This window comes from Theropithecus gelada, chromosome 15 (genome assembly GCF_003255815.1).
Source record: "Theropithecus gelada isolate Dixy chromosome 15, Tgel_1.0, whole genome shotgun sequence".
NCBI lineage: Eukaryota > Metazoa > Chordata > Mammalia > Primates > Cercopithecidae > Theropithecus > Theropithecus gelada.
Window position 1 is genome coordinate 23,802,172 of NC_037683.1, and position 19,197 is coordinate 23,821,368.

At 41.4% G+C, this 19,197-nt stretch overlaps 1 protein-coding gene across 2 annotated transcripts in view; it reads left to right on the forward strand.

The window, feature by feature from the left end:
* Nucleotides 1-19,197, forward strand: part of ASTN2 (astrotactin 2) — a 981,001-nt gene that overhangs the window by 194,525 nt on the left and 767,279 nt on the right. For both annotated transcript variants that reach the window (XM_025359305.1, XM_025359304.1), the window contains exon 3: nt 8,159-8,543. In XM_025359305.1, coding sequence (XP_025215090.1) covers nt 8,159-8,543 — 385 coding nt within the window. The remainder of the gene's footprint in view (nt 1-8,158; nt 8,544-19,197) is intronic.

Below are 19,197 nucleotides of genomic sequence, written 5' to 3' on the forward strand. Positions count from 1 at the left end.
TTTCTCTTCTGAGTCTCCATTTTTTTTTTTTTTTTTACATCTGTATGCTGGGCATAATAATCTAACCTGTAGGGCAGCTAAGTAAAGACATCAACAACTCTAATACAAGGTAGGAAATGCTGAAGATCCTTAAGTGAGGGTTAAGGCGAAGCACTGTGGGAGTACAGAGGATAATGGAATTCCTTCTGGCTGCACATGGGGAGGGGAAGTGCCTACGAGTTCATAAAGGAGATGCATTGAAGTTAACAGTGAAGTATGGGTGGTATTTGGATGTGTAGATGTAAGGGTGAGGAATAAGAATGAGGGCATCATTCCAGGTAAAGTAAATGGCTTCTACAAAAACACCTCAGGACTGAGAGTTTGGTCCCTGGCAGCCACAATGCCATGATGGTGAGAACTGGTGATCCACTGGGCCTTCTCTTCTCCACTCGCCTAATGACAGAGCTAGTGGGAAAGGAGGCTTGGGTTCCAAGTACTCTGAAAAGTCTCCTTTCAGGCCCCAGCTTCCTGGGAGCAGAGAGTTTCATTGTGGTTGGATACTTAGCACCATGCCTGCTCTGTAGCAAGAGCTTAGTAGGGGTGGTTGCGTGGATGGCCAAAGCACACATTTGAAGGGTATTTCAAAAGCATATGTTCGAGACAAGGTTATCCACAAAGATAGATGACGAGGACTTGAACTGTCAAACTACAGGACTCTTAGCTTAGTCAATAGGGAGGGGATCAGTTTCCATGTGTGCCTTAGTTATGGTAAGTAAGATGGATTGAGAATAGTGGGAAAGGGGGAATAAAGCATGGAAGATCATTCAGCATGTATTAAAATTATCATGATGAAATCCATGAAAACTAGGGCATGGGACAGCCATAGAGTAGAGAGAAATGGAAAGTTATAGAAGCTATTTTGTATATCAAATTATCACAATTCACTTGTTTCCTTAGCAGCTTTGGAGGGTGTTGGCTGCATATTCTGTCTCCAAAACTATTTTAGGATGTTTTGTGATGTTGGTCAAGTCACTTCCATCCTTTGAGTCTCAGTTTCTTTCTTGTTCCTTTTTTTTTTTTTCTAACACTAAAGACTTTGACTATTTTCTAATAATTATTCCAGCTTAAACATAGACTGGGGCCTGAAAGGAGACGTCTCAGATCACTTGGATCCCGGGCCCCCTTCCCCACTAGCTCTGTCATTAGGCAAGTGGCCAAGAGAAGGCCCAGTGGCTCACCAGTTCTCAGCCATCATGGCGTCATTGCTGCCAGGGACCAGAAACAAGTGGCGAGAAGAGGAGGACATTACTTGAGAGAATATGCATGTTCACAGCTCTGAGGATTAAGGGCCCGTGTTCTTATCACTGCAGAACAGAGTATTATAAATCCAGTCTTAGAATACCAAATCCCCTTGCGGCTTGGCCGTAGTGAGGGAATATTAAAAAGGCCGGAGACAGAAATAATCAGTTTCCGAATGACACATTGTCAAATACAGCATTTTTCATATTATCCCTTTCTTTCCTTTCTCTAGTTCCTTCTTTCATGCCTCGATATTTTAACATGAAAAATAGATTAAAATGAGGCCAGGCCAAACAGCGTACTGAGTTTGACTTTTTAGTCTCTTGGTGGGGTGGTTTGAAGTGCTTTATACTTTTTATCTCTCTGTATTTTCCCGTTTTTGAGGTTGTGTATGTAAGAAAACCAGCTGAAGGCACTGGCATTGGAGAAAGTCAAAGCAGCAAAGGGGCATACAAGATTTGATAGGTGCTCTGTTGATGCTGGGGTCAGAGCTAAAACAAGGACTTGAGTTTGCCTTCCTCTGGAAAGTCTGGTGAAGATTGTCAGCTTCTGGATGTGTTTATTAAGCACCTTCCCTGGGCTAAGCACTGAAACTAAGGCTGGATAAATGGTAGGGGTAAACAGCAACTCAAGACCTTGAATGGGAAAATGGTCAAACAGATGATTGGATCATGACAGCCAGAGGACTGAAGCCAGGAAAGCCTCACCCCAACCTGAAAACACAGAGATGTTCCCTGGGGAAGTGATCTCCAAGCTTAGACAGCTGAGTGGGCTGAGATCAATAAGTCAAGGGCAGTGCATTAGTTTCTTGGGGCTTCCATATTAAATTACTGCACACTGGATGGCTTAAAACATGAGAAATTTATTCTTTCATGGTTCAGGAGTTCAGAAGTTCAAAATCATGATGTCAGCAAGGTTTGCTCCTCCTGGAGACTCTGAGGGAGAATCTGTCCCATGACTTTCTACCAGTTTCTCATGGTTGCTGATGACCTTCGGCATTCCTTGGCTTGCAGATGCATCACTCAGATCTCTGTCTTCATCTTCATGAGAGCTTCTTCCCTGTGTGTCCACTCCTGTTCTTATGAGGACACCAGTCATTGGATGTAGGACCCACTTTAATCCAGTATGACTTCATCTTAACTGATTACCTCTGCAAATATCCTATTTCCAAATGAAGCCACCTTCTGAGATTCCAGGTGGAGTGAGTGAGAGGGTGCTTCAGGCTGAGGGGGTAGTGAGAGCAGAAGAGGGAGCATCACACTTTGGATGATGCCAACTGCCCAGGGTGACTCCAGGACAGGTAGGACAGGTGTGGCTTGTGGGGAGTTGGGGAATGAGAAGGTAGCAGGGACCCAGTCATGAGGGGCTTTGGGTACCAGGTGAGGGAACCTGGACATTATTTTAAGGACCCCAAGAAGCCAGGAGAGGGATTTTAACAAGGGAGACTGGGGTGAAAGGATTTGGTTTGTGATAGACATATAGGGAAGCTGAAGGAATGATGCTAGTATTTGTTGACTTTTGTGGTGCCAGATCCTTTATCCAGACCTTTGAATGTCTTATTTAATCCTTAACATAACTCTTCACACTGTGAACAATCAGCCTTATTTTAAAGGGAGCCTGCTGCAGTCCAAGGAGGTAAAATGTAACGAACTTGTCACAGCCAACAGCAAGGAGGGAGGCAGGGATTCTCATGCTGGCCTGTATTCCCCCAGGCATCCGGTTGCCCCATCAGAGCACTCTGCCCTTGACACCTCCCACCTTCACCCTTGTCTTGTTCCCCTGGGGAATCTGAGACTCACTGTCAGTAATAGAACCAGAGAAACAGGCTGATCCTGCCTAAAGAGACTTGTAATGGGGAAGGTTCCAGAAGGGATAGGGATGCACTTTCTTTCCCACATCTCTTCTCTACCTCCTCCCTGAAAGCTTCTTGAAATTCCCATAAGGTGATGGTAAAACAGATCACCCCAAGATCCGTCCAGCTTACAACCTCACAAAAGCAACCCCCTAACTAATAGACTGGTGTTATTATTTCTAGAACTTGCAGTGACTTCCTCAGCCTTGTTTGTCTAGGGCTGCCCTGCAGTGAGCACGGTCCAAATCGGACTTGGCATCAGGTCGTCCCTGAGGCCAGCAGGGTCTCAGTTTGCCGCCCTTGGAGACTTCGCCTCTTCTTAACTTGCTTTTTAAAAATTCACAGCCATCCTCCTAGGTCTTTTCTCCCTCCTCAGCTCCCCTCTTGCCCTGTAGCATTTTTTTTTCACTACCTGGGCCTGTGTTTGCTCCTGGTGTGGACTCAGAGGCTGGACACGCTAATCGTGCTGAGCACTAATCAATTGCTCCTGCTTTTCTGTTTGCTTACCTCTGGTGTGGGAAGCCGATAAAGAAGGGAGTATGTAATTCTATGGGTGTGGACCAGGACAGCAGCCTGGACCGGTGCAGGTGGACACAGTCTACACTTCCTTTTTGATTCTGAGTCACTCATCTGCATTCTTTGGGTGAGATGTCTCAGTATGACAGAGGCAGCCAGATGGTTCTCTTGAGCTCCTTGGCTTGTGCACAGCACTCTTCAGTTTTTACAGGATATCACAGCTGTTTTCAGATATGATTTGCACAGCAGCCCCAGGGAGTACCATGAATGAAGATTTTCTTCTATCACAGGTTTACCATGTGCTGGGCACTAAACAAAGTATCCCATGTCCATTAGCTCATATCTCATTTCCCTCGATAAAGAAGTCTATGATCCAATTTTATAGATAATAAAATTGTTAATCAGAAAAATTAAATTCTGTGTCCAAGATAGCCCAGCTTATATGTGTAGCATTAGATTTCAACCTTGTGTTTCTGACCCCAGTCTTAGCTGCTTCTAACTGTGTGATATAGTATTACAAGTATTGGCCAAGTCCAATTTACTGATTAATAAACTGAAGGTCCATAAGAGCAGGCCAAGGTCAGACAGTAAGTAAACTTGAATTTAGAACCTTTTTCCCACATGTTTTGAGACTGTATCCAATTTTATGTATTCCACTACTTTTTCAGGGTCTAGGGAGGGAGGGCTGGTCAGACTGGTGCTTGCAATGCTACCATGTCTTAGATGATGCCTCCTGAGTTTTTTAGAAGCCCAGCCTAGAATGTCTGTTTCAGTAATCAGTGGCATGGTGAGCCCCAGAATACTGGGATTCTGCTTTGACCAAGTTCTTGCAATAAAACTCAAATCTGTAATGGGAACCAGGTGGTCAGTGACTCAGCTAGAGGTGATGGAAGCTGAGTTCAGGGCAGGCTGGGGAGTGAGGACAAGGGACCTGTGCCCTAATGGGAAAGCCATAGCCACTAGCTTGGGCTCATATCAAACGGCAAGGCCAAGGGCTAAAGAATCAATGGGTCAATAAACTAAAGGGAAGCTCAAGCTCTACCTCCCAAACCAGGGGGTCCCTCTGCCACATCCTTCTGGAAGTTTCCTATGTTGAGAAATCTGTACCTGAAATTGCATAGGTAACTTGATAAGGAAGACGTGAGACTGGACAGGGGCTAATTAGGCTTTTGCTCCTGTCCCTTCTCCACTCCAAGAACAGTTTTAAAGTCGTGCTGGAGCTAGTTTGAATCTCAGTTGCACTATCTTGAGTAAATGACCTTTTGTCTCTGTGCCTCAGTTTCTAACTTAACGTAGGATGATCACAGGTGTAAAGGTGGATGAAAGGGCACATATCAAGCATTTGGTCCAGATTGAGAAGCATTTGGGGATCCAAGGCAAGTTGTGCAGAATAGGTATATAGGGCCAGAAAGTCATCATTCATTCATTCATTCCTTTATTCATTCAACACAGAATCTATACTTGCTGAATTCTGTTGACAGTAACAATAGCTAACAACCTGCAATACCATGTACCCCTACACTATATTAAGTACCCCACAAGCATCTTATTTAGCCTTCATGCCCCAATGAGGTGACATTATGACTCTTGTCGTTGTTTAACCCATGAGAAAGCCAAAGATCTAGAAAGATAAAGTGACCTAGTCAAGGTCACACAGTGTCTAAGCAGTAGAACTTGGATAAAATCATGTCAGTCTGATGCCAACACTTAGCCATTTACTGCTGGAAGGCTCTCGAGGAAAAGGATACAAGGAGGGAAGGAAGGGGCATTAGTAATTGCAGGTGGATGGGTTGGTTAGGCCTCATCTTTCCTAGGTCAGTATTGGTCCTGGGATCTGACCACAGAGTCCAACAACCATAATTGGGATATAGTGAGTTGGATGAGGAATGAAGGCCCAGAAACCATGCAAGGCCTTAGCCTCTTACTGAATGAAACACCCAAATGTGAGAAGACAGAGGGTGGGGTCAGGCAAGGAGATTCCCCCAGGGGCATCAGTGGGGCAGAATGAAAAGCTTCTCTGAAGAGAAGATGCGCCCATTGCACATCTGGAAGATGAATTTGAAAATAATACTTTCCTTTTCCCTTTTCGTGCGCCCTCACCATCTTTCCTCCTTCTCCCCTTCCCTCTCTTTAGTCAATGAGAATATCTGTTCAGTAACCAAGGGCTGTGCAATGGAGAGCTGGGGTCCAGTCACAGCTCCACCACTTCCTGGCCCTTTTAATCCAACTGGACCTGGAATTAAATCCTGACTGTGTGACTTCAAGCTAGTTTCTTACTTCTCTGAATCACCTTTTCCTCATCTATACAGCAGAAACTAATTTCTATCACATAGTCTTGTCTTGAAGATTAAATAAAATAACATTCAGTAAAGGTGTGAAGGAGAGGGTCAGCCCTTGTGTTTATCAAGGATTAGTGTTGCCCCAGTCATTTTCTCTCTTCACTCTCCCTCTCTATCACCTCTCTCCTCTTCACTCGTCCTCATGCCCTCCCTCTCCTTTTCTTATTTCTGAAACACAAAAAAATCCCAGACAAATCATATCATGTCACACAGAATTTTGTGACACAGAGCAATCACCATCATATGTTCTATAGAGGAAAAAAGATTCATTGTTGCTTTTTAAGGTGATATATACAGAATTACCTCTGGTATACACATGCGGTTACACGTATATTTAATAGATTCTACACACACACACAAATACACATATAAATACACGTACTTATAGCTTTGTTTGATTTGTGCATTTGTTTTTATGTTATGATATCCAGAGAAACTTTCTTGGGGAAACCAAAGTAGCTCACTGCTGAACTCAAGGCAGGGCTTCGGCCCCTGTTCCAGAGCTATCAGCCACACCTGCATACCTGGTCACCAACTCTTAGTCCTCTTATCCACCCAGTCCCCCCACCTCTGTGGAGGTGCTGAATTTCAGCATAGTGAGCTGAGGGTCTTGCAAATAGAACATGCCAGTTTTCTAATATCAAATATAGTCAGCAGGATGGCTGAGTCATTTCAGCAAACAGTGTTCTTCTTGGCCTAAACAGGTGTGTTTAACAGCAGCCACCTTTGCCCCCAAGATAACGTATTCACAGCTAACATCTGTCATCTTTGTTAGATGCTGTACAGATAGTTGTCAGAATTTGTCCTTGCCTTCAATGAGATCATAGCCAAGGAGAAGCCATCAACCACACAGGTGGAATTGAAAGAATATAGGCTCTAGAGTTAAAAAGCAAAAACAAACAAAATAAACACACAAAAAGTAAGGCTCACATATTACTCGGCCACTTACTGTCTCAGTTTCTGGGTCTGTTGATTTTTTGAAGCCTCTCTCTTACCCTGTATACAACAAGGGTGATTCCTCCTGACTCCAGGGGTTACACAGCAGGCGTTCAACAAAGTGTCTTCCAATCTCCCAAACATGAAGCAGAGTATAAAGTGAAGAAAAGCAAGAGAAGTGATGAGGGCCTACCCATCAGAAGAGAGGTTTCTGGCACAGAACAATTGAGGGGAGGTCTGGAGAATGCAAACCTTCCACTTCAAGCTCACGACAGGTTGTTATGGGGATTACAGATGTGTTTTGAAAATACCTCTGCCCTGAAGGATCTTACAGACCAGGTAATTTCATGAATCATATGAGTCATGTAAGAGATGTGCATTAACACATTAACTTATTTGAAATTAATGTATGATAATGCAGACTCAAACATTTAGGAGTTGGGTGTATCAAAGAAAAAAATGTGTGTATATATATGTGTGTGTGTATATATATATATATATATATTTTTTTTTTCAGTTGACCTTGAAATTCTGATTAAAGGACTCCTAGAAAGGTGCATTTTCATTCACTCATTTACCAAATATTTGTTAAGGACCTACTTTGTGCCAGTTCCCTTATTGAAATTCAGAAATTTAAAGACTAGTGTTTCTGAAAAATGAAGAAAATACAGGTTATGCAGAAATTATGTTTGATTTAATAATGCTATCTTATATTTGCAGCAAGGCGTAACAAAGTCTACTACTGTCTCTTGAGCCTTCAGTTAACTCATTCTACAGATGAGGAAGCAAGGCTGGGGAGTGTAGGCAATTGTCCTTGGGTTGTTCAACTGGTGGGAGGTGAAGTCTGGATTCAGACATTCACCTGTGTGAAGCCTAAGCCCTGACCCTTCCTGACACTGAGCCATCTGTATTGCCCTGACATGACCATTATCCATTTGATTTGCTTCCTATGGCAAGCTTGTGAAGAAGGAAGAGCAGGGGTTCGTACTCATCCTTTATACCTATGGAAAGCAAGGCTCAGAGAAGTCAAGAAGTTTGCCCAGGGTCACACAGTTTGTTGGTGAAAAAGTCAGGTTTGAAACTGTCTCTCTAGCTTAAGAACCATAGCTGATGGTTCCTGAGGCTCTATGAGCCAAACCCAGGGATCCTGGCAGAGTGTAGTGGACAGGAAAATCCCCTGTGGCCCTCGAATCCAAAGAACAGTGGCCCATTTGTGTGTCCTTCCTTCCTGCTCCAGGGTGGCCTCATCGCGCTGCTGCTGCTGCTGCTGGTGTTCACCGTGGCGCTGTATGCCCAGCGACGTTGGCAGAAGCGTCGCCGCATCCCCCAGAAGAGCGCAAGCACAGAAGCCACTCATGAGATCCACTACATCCCATCTGTGCTGCTGGGTCCCCAGGCGCGGGAGAGCTTCCGTTCCTCCCGGCTGCAAACCCACAATTCCGTCATCGGCGTGCCCATCCGGGAGACTCCCATCCTGGATGACTATGACTGTGAGGAGGACGAGGAGCCACCTAGGCGGGCCAACCATGTCTCCCGCGAGGACGAATTTGGCAGCCAAGTGACCCACACTCTGGATAGTCTGGGACGTCCAGGGGAAGAGAAGGTGGACTTTGAGAAGAAAGGTGAGTCCTCCATGTCACAGCCTATTTTCCAGGGGGCATTTTGAAAAGATGGGAAGAGGTGCGGAAGCTGGGCGGTTGGGGACTACAGGCGGTATTTTCTGGGATAAGCCACTTTGGATTTATGACTTTGGATTTCTGTTGGGTTATCAAGTTTGTCTTCTCTGATTCTTCAGTAGTGATGGGAGAATAAAAGAGTGTAAGTACTCCCAGAATTGGAGTTGTGAGGAGCCTCAGAGGGTATGCAGTCCAACATCTTTCCAGTGTCTCTTGATTACCTCCTTTGACAGCTTTCTCACTACTCGGGAAATAGGCCATCTCATTTCCACACCATTACTGACTATTAGAGGGTTTCTTGTTATACCAACTTGAAATCTGTATTCATGGTCCTCCATGTCCAAAAGGAAAGTGATCTGATATTCTTTTTCAAGGCAGCTGTTGGGAAATTTGACACAAAAATAAAAGAGCCTGTACATTTTAACCAACCTAAACACCCAGTTTCTTTAAATAGTTTCATATGAAGCATTTTTCAGACATTTCACCTTCCTGGTCACTGCCGTCTAGATAGAACTTTTTCACATCCTGGGCCATAACACCCAAACTGACACTCTTCTTCGTCAAGGTGGGAATGATCCAGGGCTGAGAAAAATGAGATTTTTCCTCCTTCTTGCCAACTGTTATGCTTCTGTTGATGCAGCTCGAGATCCCATTTGTTTGTTACAGTTATTGCTGGTTCATATTAGACTTCTTTTTTGTTTTTTTATATTGACAAATAATGCTCGTGTGTATTTATGGAATATGTAGTGATATTTTGATCCATATAATATATGGTGATCAGATCAGGGTAATTAGTATACCAATCATCTTAAACATTGATTATTTCTTTGTGTTGGGAATGTTCAATATGTTCCTAGTTATTTGAAACTATGTATTACATTAACAAGCATAGTCATCTTTAAGTGGTACAGGACACTAGAAATTATTACACCTCTCTAGCTGTAATTTTATTTCCTTTAATAAATTTCTCCCTATTCCTCTCTCCCTCCTACCTTTTCCAGCTTCTAATATCCTCTGTATCCTACTAGTAACCTCTAGCATTCTTTTACTTCTATGAGATCAATAATTTTCAGCTTCCACATATGAGTAAGAACATGTGGCATTTAACTTTCTGTTCCTGTCTTATTTTGCTTAATATAATGTTCTCCAGTTCCATCCAGGTTGCCATGAATGAAAGGATTTCATTCTTATTTATGGCTGAATTGTATTTCATTGTGTATGTATACCACATTTTCTTTATCTAGTCATCTGTTGTTGGACACCTAGGTTGATTCCATATCTTGACCCTTGTGGATAATCCTGCAGTAAGCATGCAGTTGCAGATATCTCTTCAATAAGCTGATTTCCTTTAATTTGGATAAATACCAAGTCATGAGATTAGTCGATATATGGTATTTCTTTTTGTAGTTTTTAGAGGAACTTTCAAACTGTTCTATGTAGTGACTGTACTAGTTTACATTCCCATGAATAGTGTGTAAGAGTTTTCTTTTCTCTGCATTCTCACCAGCATTCGTTATTTTTGACTTTTTTATAGTAGCCATTCTAACTGAGATGAGATTATACCTCATAGTGTTTTTTGATTTGCATGTACCTGATATTTACTAATGAGGAGCATGTTTTCATATATTTGTTGGTCACTTGTATGTCTTTTGAGAAATTTCTGTTCAGAATCATTTGTTTGTTTATTTATTTATTTATTTATTTATTAATTTTTGAGACGGAGTCTCGCTCTATCGCCCAGGCTGGAGTACAGTGGCCGGATCTCAGCTCACTGCAAGCTCCACCTCCCGGGTTTACGTCATTCTCCTGCCTGAGCCTCCGGAGTAGCTGGGAGTACAGGCGCCTGCCACCTCGCCCGGCTAGTTTTTTGTATTTTTTAGTAGAGACAGGGTTTCACCGTGTTAGCCAGGATGGTCTCAATCTCCTGACCTCATGATCCACCTGTCTCGGCCTCCCAAAGTGCTGGGATTACAGGCTTGAGCCACCGCGCCTGGCGTTGTCCATTTTTAAAGTAGATTGGAGGGTTTTTTGTTTGTTTGTTTGTTTGTTTGTTTTTGCTGTTGGAATGTTTGAGTCTCTTGTATATTCTGGATATTAATTCCCTATTGGATGAGTATTTTGTGAATATTTTCTCCCATTCTGTAGGTTGTCTTTTCACTCTGTTTCCTTTGCTGTGCAGAAACTTTTTAGTTTGATATACAATCTTGTCTACTTTTGCTTTTGTGCCTGTGCTTTTAAGGTCTTATTTATAAAATCTTTTTTCAGAACAATGTCTTGAAGTGTTTCCCCTACATTTTCTTCTAGTATGTTTATCATTTCAGGTCTTACATTTAGGTCTTTGATTCATTGTAAATTAATTTTTTATTGGATGAAAGTAGGGGTCTAGTTTCATTCTTTTGCATACGCACATTCAGTTTTCTCAGCAGTATTTACTGGAGAGACTGCTGTTTCCCTACTAAGTGTTCTTGGCACCTTTGCAAAAAGTCAGTAGACTGTAAATAAATTTCTGAGTTCTCTATTTGGTTTCATTCATCTATGTGTCTGTTTTTATGCCAGTACCATACTGCTTTGGTTACTACAGCTTGGTAGTATATTTTGAGGTCTGGAAGTGCGATGCTTCCAATTTTTTTTTTCTCAAGATTGCTTTGGCTATTTGGGGTATTCTGTGGTTCCATACAATTTTTTTTTTTTTCTGTGAAGAATATCATTGGTATTTTGATAGGAATTGCATTGAACCTGGAGATTTCTTTGGGTTGTATTTTCATTTTAACAATATTAATTCTTCTGACACATGAGCATGGGAGGGCTTTTCATTTTTTTGCATCCTCTTCAATTTATTTCATCAATGTTTCATGCTTTTTCTTGTAGAGATGTTTTACCTCTCTGGTTACATTGATTTCTACGTATTGTATTGTTTTATAGCTCTTGTAGATGGGATTTCCTTCTTGGTTTCTTTTTCAGCTAGTTTGTTTATGTATAGAAGTGCTTCTAATTTTTATATGTTGATTTTGCATCCTACAACTTTACTGAGTTACTTTATCAGTTAGTTATTAGTCTGTTCTCACATTGCTGTAAGGAACTGAGACTGGGTAATGTATAAAGACAAGAGGTTTAATTGACTTACAATTCCACAGCTATACAGGAGGCATGGTTGGGGAGGCCTCAGGAAACTTACAATCATTGCAAAAGAGTGACAGGGAAGCAAGAACCTTCTTCACGTGGCAGAGCAGGAGAGAGAGCAATGGGAGAAGTGCTAAACACTTTTAAACAAACAGATCTCATGAGAACTCACTCACTATCCCAATAACAGCAAAGGAGAAATCTACCCCCAAGACCCAATCACCTCCCACCACCAGTTTCCTCCCCCAACATTGGGGATTATAATTCAAGATGAGGTTTGGGTGAAGACACAGAGCCAAACCATATCACATTTCTAAGACGTTTTGGTAGACTCTTTAGGTTTTTCTGGGAATAAGATAAGAGAATTTGACTTTCTCCTTTCCAATTTGGATGTTTGTCATTTCTTTCTGTTGCCTAACTGCTCTGGCTAGGAATTCTAGTATTGTGTTTTACAGGAATGATTAGAGTGGACATGTTTGTCTTGTTTGGTAAGATGTTAGCTGTGGATTTGTCATATATGACCTTTATTGTGTTGAGGTACTTTCCTTCTGTAACTAATTTATTAAGAGTTTTTATCACAAGGAGATATTTAACATTTCAAAAGCTTATTGTTGTTTTTTGCTTTGAGATGATCATATGGTTTTTGTCCATCATTCTATTGATTGTCCTTCATTTTATTGACGTGAAATATGTTTATTGATTTGCATATGTTAAACTATCCTTGTATGCCTGGGATAAATACCACTTGATCATGGTATATTATCTTTTTGACATGTTGGATTCAGTTTGCTAGTACTTTATTGAGGATTTTTGCATACACTTTCATCAGGGATATTGGCCTGTAGTTTTCTTTTTGTGTGTGTGTCCTTGTTGGATTTTGGTATCAGGGTGATGCATGTCTTGTAGAATGAATTAGAAGGAATTCCCTCTGCTTCAGCGTTTTGAAATAGTTGCGGGAGAATTGTTATTAATTCTTCTTTATACATTCAGTAGAATTCAGTGGTGAAGCCATCTGGTCCTGTACTTTTCTTTGTTGGAAGGCTTTTTATTATTGACTCAGTCTCATTACTTGTTTTGCTCTGTTAAGGTTTTCCATTTCTTCGTGGTTCAATTTTGTTGAGTTGTGTGTGTCCAGAAATTTATCCATTTTTTCTGTTTTCAAATTTATTGGCCTATAGCTGTTCATAATAGCCTTTGACTTTGTATTTACTTGTATCATTTTGTATTTCTGTGATATCCATTGTGATGTCTCCCTTTTCATTTCTGATTTTATTTACATGAACATTCTCTCTTTTTATCTTAGTTTGTCTAGCTATTAGTTTGTCAATTTTGTTTATCTTTTTAGAAACAACTTTGTGTTTTATTGATCTTTTGTTCCTGTTAGTCTTTTTGCTTATTTTTGCTCTGATCTATTTCTTTCCTTCTACTAATTTGAGGTTTGGTTTCTTCTTGCTTTCCTATATCCTTGAGGTACATTAATAGGTTACTGATTTGAAATCTTTCTAGTTTTTTGATATAGGCATTTATTACTATAAATTTTCATCTTAATATTGCTCTTGCTGTGTTCTGTGGATTTTGGTATGCTGTGTTTCTGTTTTCATTTGTTTCAAGGAATTTTCAAATTTTATTCTTAATTTCTTCCTTCACTCATTGGTCAATCAGGAATATCTTATTTAATCTCCTTTTATTCGTATAGTTATGAATAGTCCTGTTGTTATTGATATCTAGTTTTATTCCACTGTGAACAGACAAGATATTTGATACAATTTCAGTGTTTTAAAATTTTCTGAGATTTGTTTTGTGCTCTAACATATGGCTAATCCTGGAGAATATCCCCTGTGCTGATGAGAAGAATCTGCCCTTTGCAGCTGCTGGGTGAAATATTCTGTAATTGTCTATCACATCTGTTTGGTCTATAGTGAAGTTTAAATATTATCTTTCTTTGATGACTTTGTGTCTAAACGATCTGTCTAATATTGAGAATAAAATGTTGAAGTCCCCAATTATTATTTTATTGGAGTCTATCTCTCCCTTTAGATCTAGTGATACTTACTTTATGTATCAGGATGCTCTGGTGCTTACTGTAAATATGTTTACAATTGTTATATTCTCTTGCTGTATTGATCTCTTTATTATTATATAATGTCCTTCATTGTCTCTTTTTACAGCATTGAATTGAAATCTGTTTAGTCTGATATAATTCCAGCTACTTGTTCTCACTTTTGGCTTACATTTGCATTGAGTATATTTTTCCTTTCCTTCAGTTTCATTCTATGTTTATCTTTACAGGAAAAGTGAATTTCTTAATGGGCAGTATATAGTTTTGTCTTATTTTTCATCCATTTGTCCTGTTTATATATTTTTAATGGGGAATTTAGTTCATTTACAGTAATTGTTATTGTTGATAGGTGGGAACTAATCAGTGTTTCACTGATTGTTTTCTGGTTGTTTTGTATATTCTTTGTTTCTTACTTCATCTCTTATTATTTTTGCAGTTGGGTGGTTTTCTGTAGTAATAAGGTTTGATTCCTTTCTCTTTCAAAAAATATATTGCTTCTACCAGTGAGTTTTATAGTTTTGCATGTTTTCATGATCATAGTTGTTATCTTTTCACTCCCAGTTGTAAGACTTCACTGAGCATTTCTTGTAAAGCCAGCCTAGTGCTGATGAATTCCATTAGTTTTCACATGTCTGTAACAGATTTTATTTTTTCTTCATTTATGAAGGATAACTTTGCTAGGTACAGTATTCCTGACTGACAGTTATTTCCTTTCAGTGCTTGGAATATATCATCTCATTCTCTCCTGGCTGAGAAATCCACTGTTACTCTAATGAGAATTCCCTTATAAGTGACCTGACTTTTTTCTCTTGCTGATTTTGTTTATTTATTTTTTTGTCATGGACTGTCAACAATTTGACTGTAAGATGCCTTGAAGAAGATCTGTTTGGGTTTAACCTATTTGGTTTCCTGGACCTTGATATCCATCTCTCTCCCAAGACCTTGGAATTTTTTTGCTATTATTTCATTAAATATATTTTCATCACCTTTTCCCTTCACTTTTTCTTCTGAAACACCCCTAATATGAATATTTTTCACTTACTCATGTCCCATGAGGCTTTCTTTTTTCTTTGTATTATTTATTCTTTCTTTTATTTTTGACTGCTTGTGTTATTTCAAAATATCTGTCTTCAAGTTTAGATTTTTTCTTCTGCTTGCCCTAGTCTGTTGTTGAAGCTCTTGATTCATATGTTTACTTTCTTCATTGAATTATTTAGCTCTTTGTTCCTGTTTGATTCTTTTTTATGGTATCTATCTCTTTGTTGAATGTATCATGTAAATCATGAATCATTTTCTTGATATGGTTAAATTGGCTATCTTTCTTCTCATATCTCGCTGAGTTTATTTGAAATTATTATTTAATTTTTTTGGCATTTCATATATTTTATTATGATCAGGGTCTCCTACTAGAAAATTATTGTTTTCCTTTTACAGTGACATGTTTCCTTGATGTTTTGTGTTTGATGTGTCCCTATGTTGATTTCTAAGCATGTGGTAGAAAAGTTATTACTTCTAATTTTATTGAGTAGGTTTCATAGGGAAAGACTTATTTTTATAACTTGGTCTTGAGGTGTCAGTTTGGTGAGGTGTGTTGTCCTGGATTTTAGTTAGATGCAATACTATAGTTTCTATGTAGTTAAGTTGGCTACAATTTTACATTAGTGACATTTGTAAGTTACTCAGTGGCCTAGGCTGAGAGAGTTTGTGGTGATGGTGGTGCAGCTTTGCCAGGACTGGGCTCACGGGGCTGTTTCTCAGATCAGGGGGATGTTCATGCACACAGTGGGTCAACCAGCTTGGGGTCTGGTTCTCTGAAATTGGGGCCTTGGGGCTTTTCCTCTGGCCAGGGGCAAGGACATGTGTTTACTCAGCTGGCCTGAGGGTGAGCCTACCAGGAACTGCTCAAAGGGATGTTTCTGAGACTCAGAATGTAGGAGTATAGCTTTACAGCTGGCCTGGGGCTATTTCCACCGGGGGCAGCCCACAGGGATGTTTCTTAGGCCTGGGCATGGGCATAAGTTTTCTCAGTTGGTCTGGGTGTGTATCTGCCAGGAGCTGCCTTTGAAACTGTTTCTTAGGCCTGCTATGTGGGTGTATGTCTGCTTGGCTGGCCTGAAAATGTGTCTGAGGGGGACAAGCCACAGGGCCATTTCTCTAGGTTGAGACATGGGCATGCAGTGGCTTGACCAGCCTGGGTGGCATGGCTACTGTGGGTGGGTACAGGGCTGTTTCTCAGGCCTATGATATAACTGCACAGTTGTTTGGCTGGTTTGGGCTGTTTCTGTGAGTGGTGGCCCACAGGACTCTTTTTGGACCTGGGACACGGCCATATAGCTGCCTGTCTAACATGTGGGCATGTCTGCCCAAGGGGCTGTTTCTCAGGTCTGGGATATAAGTACAAGGCTGCTTGGCTGGCTCAGGTGTGTGCTCACCAGGAGCAGCCTGCAGGGCTGTTTCAGGCCTGGTGTGTAGGTGCACAGCTGCTTGGCTAGCCTAGGGAATGTCCATAAGGGAGTGGTTCATGGGGCTATTCAGGTTCAGGACATGGGCTCTTGGCTGCTTGGCTGTTCTGGTGATATGCCCACCACGGGTGTCCTGTGGGACAGTTTCTCAGGCTCTTTTTGGGGGCACAGAACTGTTAGGCAGGCCAGGGGTATATCAGGATTGGGCGGGGGCACTCTGGAGCTATTTCTCGGGTCCTGCACATGGGCATGCAGCCATTCTGCTGGCCTGGAGTTATATCAGCTGCTTGGAGGCTCAGAGGCTTCTCCCACTTGAGGGTGGGTGAGCAGTGGTTTGGCTGGCTCAAGGCAGGATAGCTGTGGGTGGGACTGTTATACTGTTTCTCTGGCTGGAAGTAGGGTAGTGGGGGTTGGTTTCTCTGCTCTGTAGGACAAGAGTCACAGCCAGTTTTAGGTCCAAGCTCTGTAAAGCTGGGCTTGTGACATTCAGCCACCCCTGTGGGCTTGGGTTAATGAAGATGGAGCCCCATTGCTGGAGAGGTGCCATGGCTATTGGCCCGCAAAGCACGGCACACTCCTGAGGTGTGTACTGTACTGCAGCAGCTTGGCTTAGATGGTGGGTGGAAGTGAGAAGTACACATGCTGTGCTTCTAATCCAGGACAGTGCAGCTGTATAAATTCTTGGTGGCTCTTTAAACTGGGCTCAGGGCTTGTGAGGCCTGGAATTCTCCTGTAGTAAGGACTGTAGGTGTTTGTGGTAGCAATGGGGGTGGATAGAGATCTTCTGCTTATCATTTCCCCACAGTGAGAAGTTTCTCCTGACTCTAGGCAAATCTCATCTAGTCCAGGGAGGTGGTGCTTCAGAGCCTGTGTGCCTCCACATTGCCCTCCTGGACTTCCTATCACCACAGATGCTTCTCCATTCTTCTGCTGCATTTCAGTGTCCTGCCTTCGACAACACTCCAGTCAAAACCTAGCTGTTTATTCACTGCCTTGGTCCTTTCTTGTTGGAATATAAATGCCAGGTGTCTCTAATCATCCATCTTGCTGACATGACTCCCCTCATGTTGGACTTTTTGATGACCAATACCTCTTGCTCCTTTTCACATATGTTGTTGCAAAGACCCATTTCCTTTGTTTTGTTTGGGGACAATTGATTATTTGGACATAAGCATAGGATGTGTTTACATTTGCCTTTATTGTCTATGGTTGCAGTTTGCTTACAGATGGAATTTAGCTATTTTCCTTTAGATAAATGCAGCAAAGCACAGTTCTTCTTTATCTCTTCATTCCTTGTGAGACTGATGATGATAATGGGTGAAAGCTTTGGGCTGGAGATCCTGGTTCAGACACTGACCACTACTTTTGAGAGCCTAGAGGAACGCTCATTTTTTAGTTTGGCCCCTTCCCTGGAGCTCTGGGTTCTGCATTCTTCTTTTCTACTCCTAAGATTCTCCTCTGAAGCCCATCTTTCCTTGATGCTCAGTGGACAAACAGAAAAAGTTGGGGGGCTTTTTAAAAAGGAGTTTTTTCCCAATACTAGAAACTCAGGGAGAAAGTAGAGTGATACAGTAGATGAGAATATAGATTTTGAAGTCATCTGGACCTGGGTTCAAATCTTGCCTCATTTACTTATAGTGTGATCTTGGAAAAATGGGAATGTAACCCTCTTGGGCTCAGTTTCCTTCTTGAAGGGTTAATGGGATGATTAAATAGAAAAATAAAATATGTGTAAAATACCTACCCCATGACTTGGCAAGTGGTAAGTGTTGAACTCCAAGATAGGTATGTGTAGACCTCAGTCCTTCAGTTTTAGCTGGGCTTTTGAGATTCTCTCAAATCCAGCTGTAATATTTATCTCCAGCTTTCCTTCAAGTTCTAGCCACGATGATATGCTCACTGCTCTGGAATGCTTTGAATATTCCCCTTGTCCACCATAGTCTCTTCTGTGTTTGAACTGCTGGTTTATTGTCACTATTCCCATTTGTTTGCCTTCTCAAATGTTATTGATCATTTTCATGTGATTTCCCATCTTACAATAAGGACAGTCTGCATTTATTTTATTTCTCTATATCCTGCAATGCCCAGCACAGTGCCTCCCACATAGACAGTGCTCAGTGAAGGTCAGACAATAAATATGGCCTTGAAAGCATAAGGATGTTCATTTGGAAGTAATACCAGCAGGCCAAAACATCATGCTTCCTTTGTCTACAAGAAAATCACTTCGATAAGGCAGAAAACATCTTCCTATATTTTTCAGTTTTGGCTTTTGCAGCATAACTCATTGAGCTTTGCTGTCCTTATATGGAAAATGTTGTTCGTTTTTTTTTTTTTTTTTGGTTGTTTTTTAACAGCCAGTCTGCCCAGGTCATAGATTTGCTATGGGTATCCAATGATAAATGATCTCCAAACACTGGAGGAGTTTTCCTAGCCCCTAATCAGTTTCTACATCAGTTATCTTCCTCAACCCAACCCAGATGAGTAATCTACTCCCTCTTCCAGCTCCTAAAGCTGGTTGTGATTACTTTGAACTGACCACTTCCCACACTGTACAAAAATAATCAGTTTCTCTTTCTGTCTCCTGAGTTAGACTCAGAGATCTTTGAGAGAGAGTACAGTGTCCTTTATCTTTGTTTTTGTAGCATCCAGCATAGTGGCCAACACTTAATAGTAGGCCCTCTGAAAATACCTGTTGGCCAACTGATTGATTGATTAGTCAGTCGATCAATCAAGATAAATCAAGGCAGCCAGGGGCGGTGGCTCACACCTGTAATCTCAGCCTTTGGGAGGCCGGAGCAGGTGGATCACATGAGGCCAGGAGTTTGAGACCAGCCAGGCCAAAATGGAAAAACCCTGTCTCCACTAAAAATCCAAAAAAATTAGCTAGGTATGGTGGTGCACATCTGCAACCCCAGCTACTCAGGAGGCAGAGGCACAAGAATTACTTGGACCCGGGAGA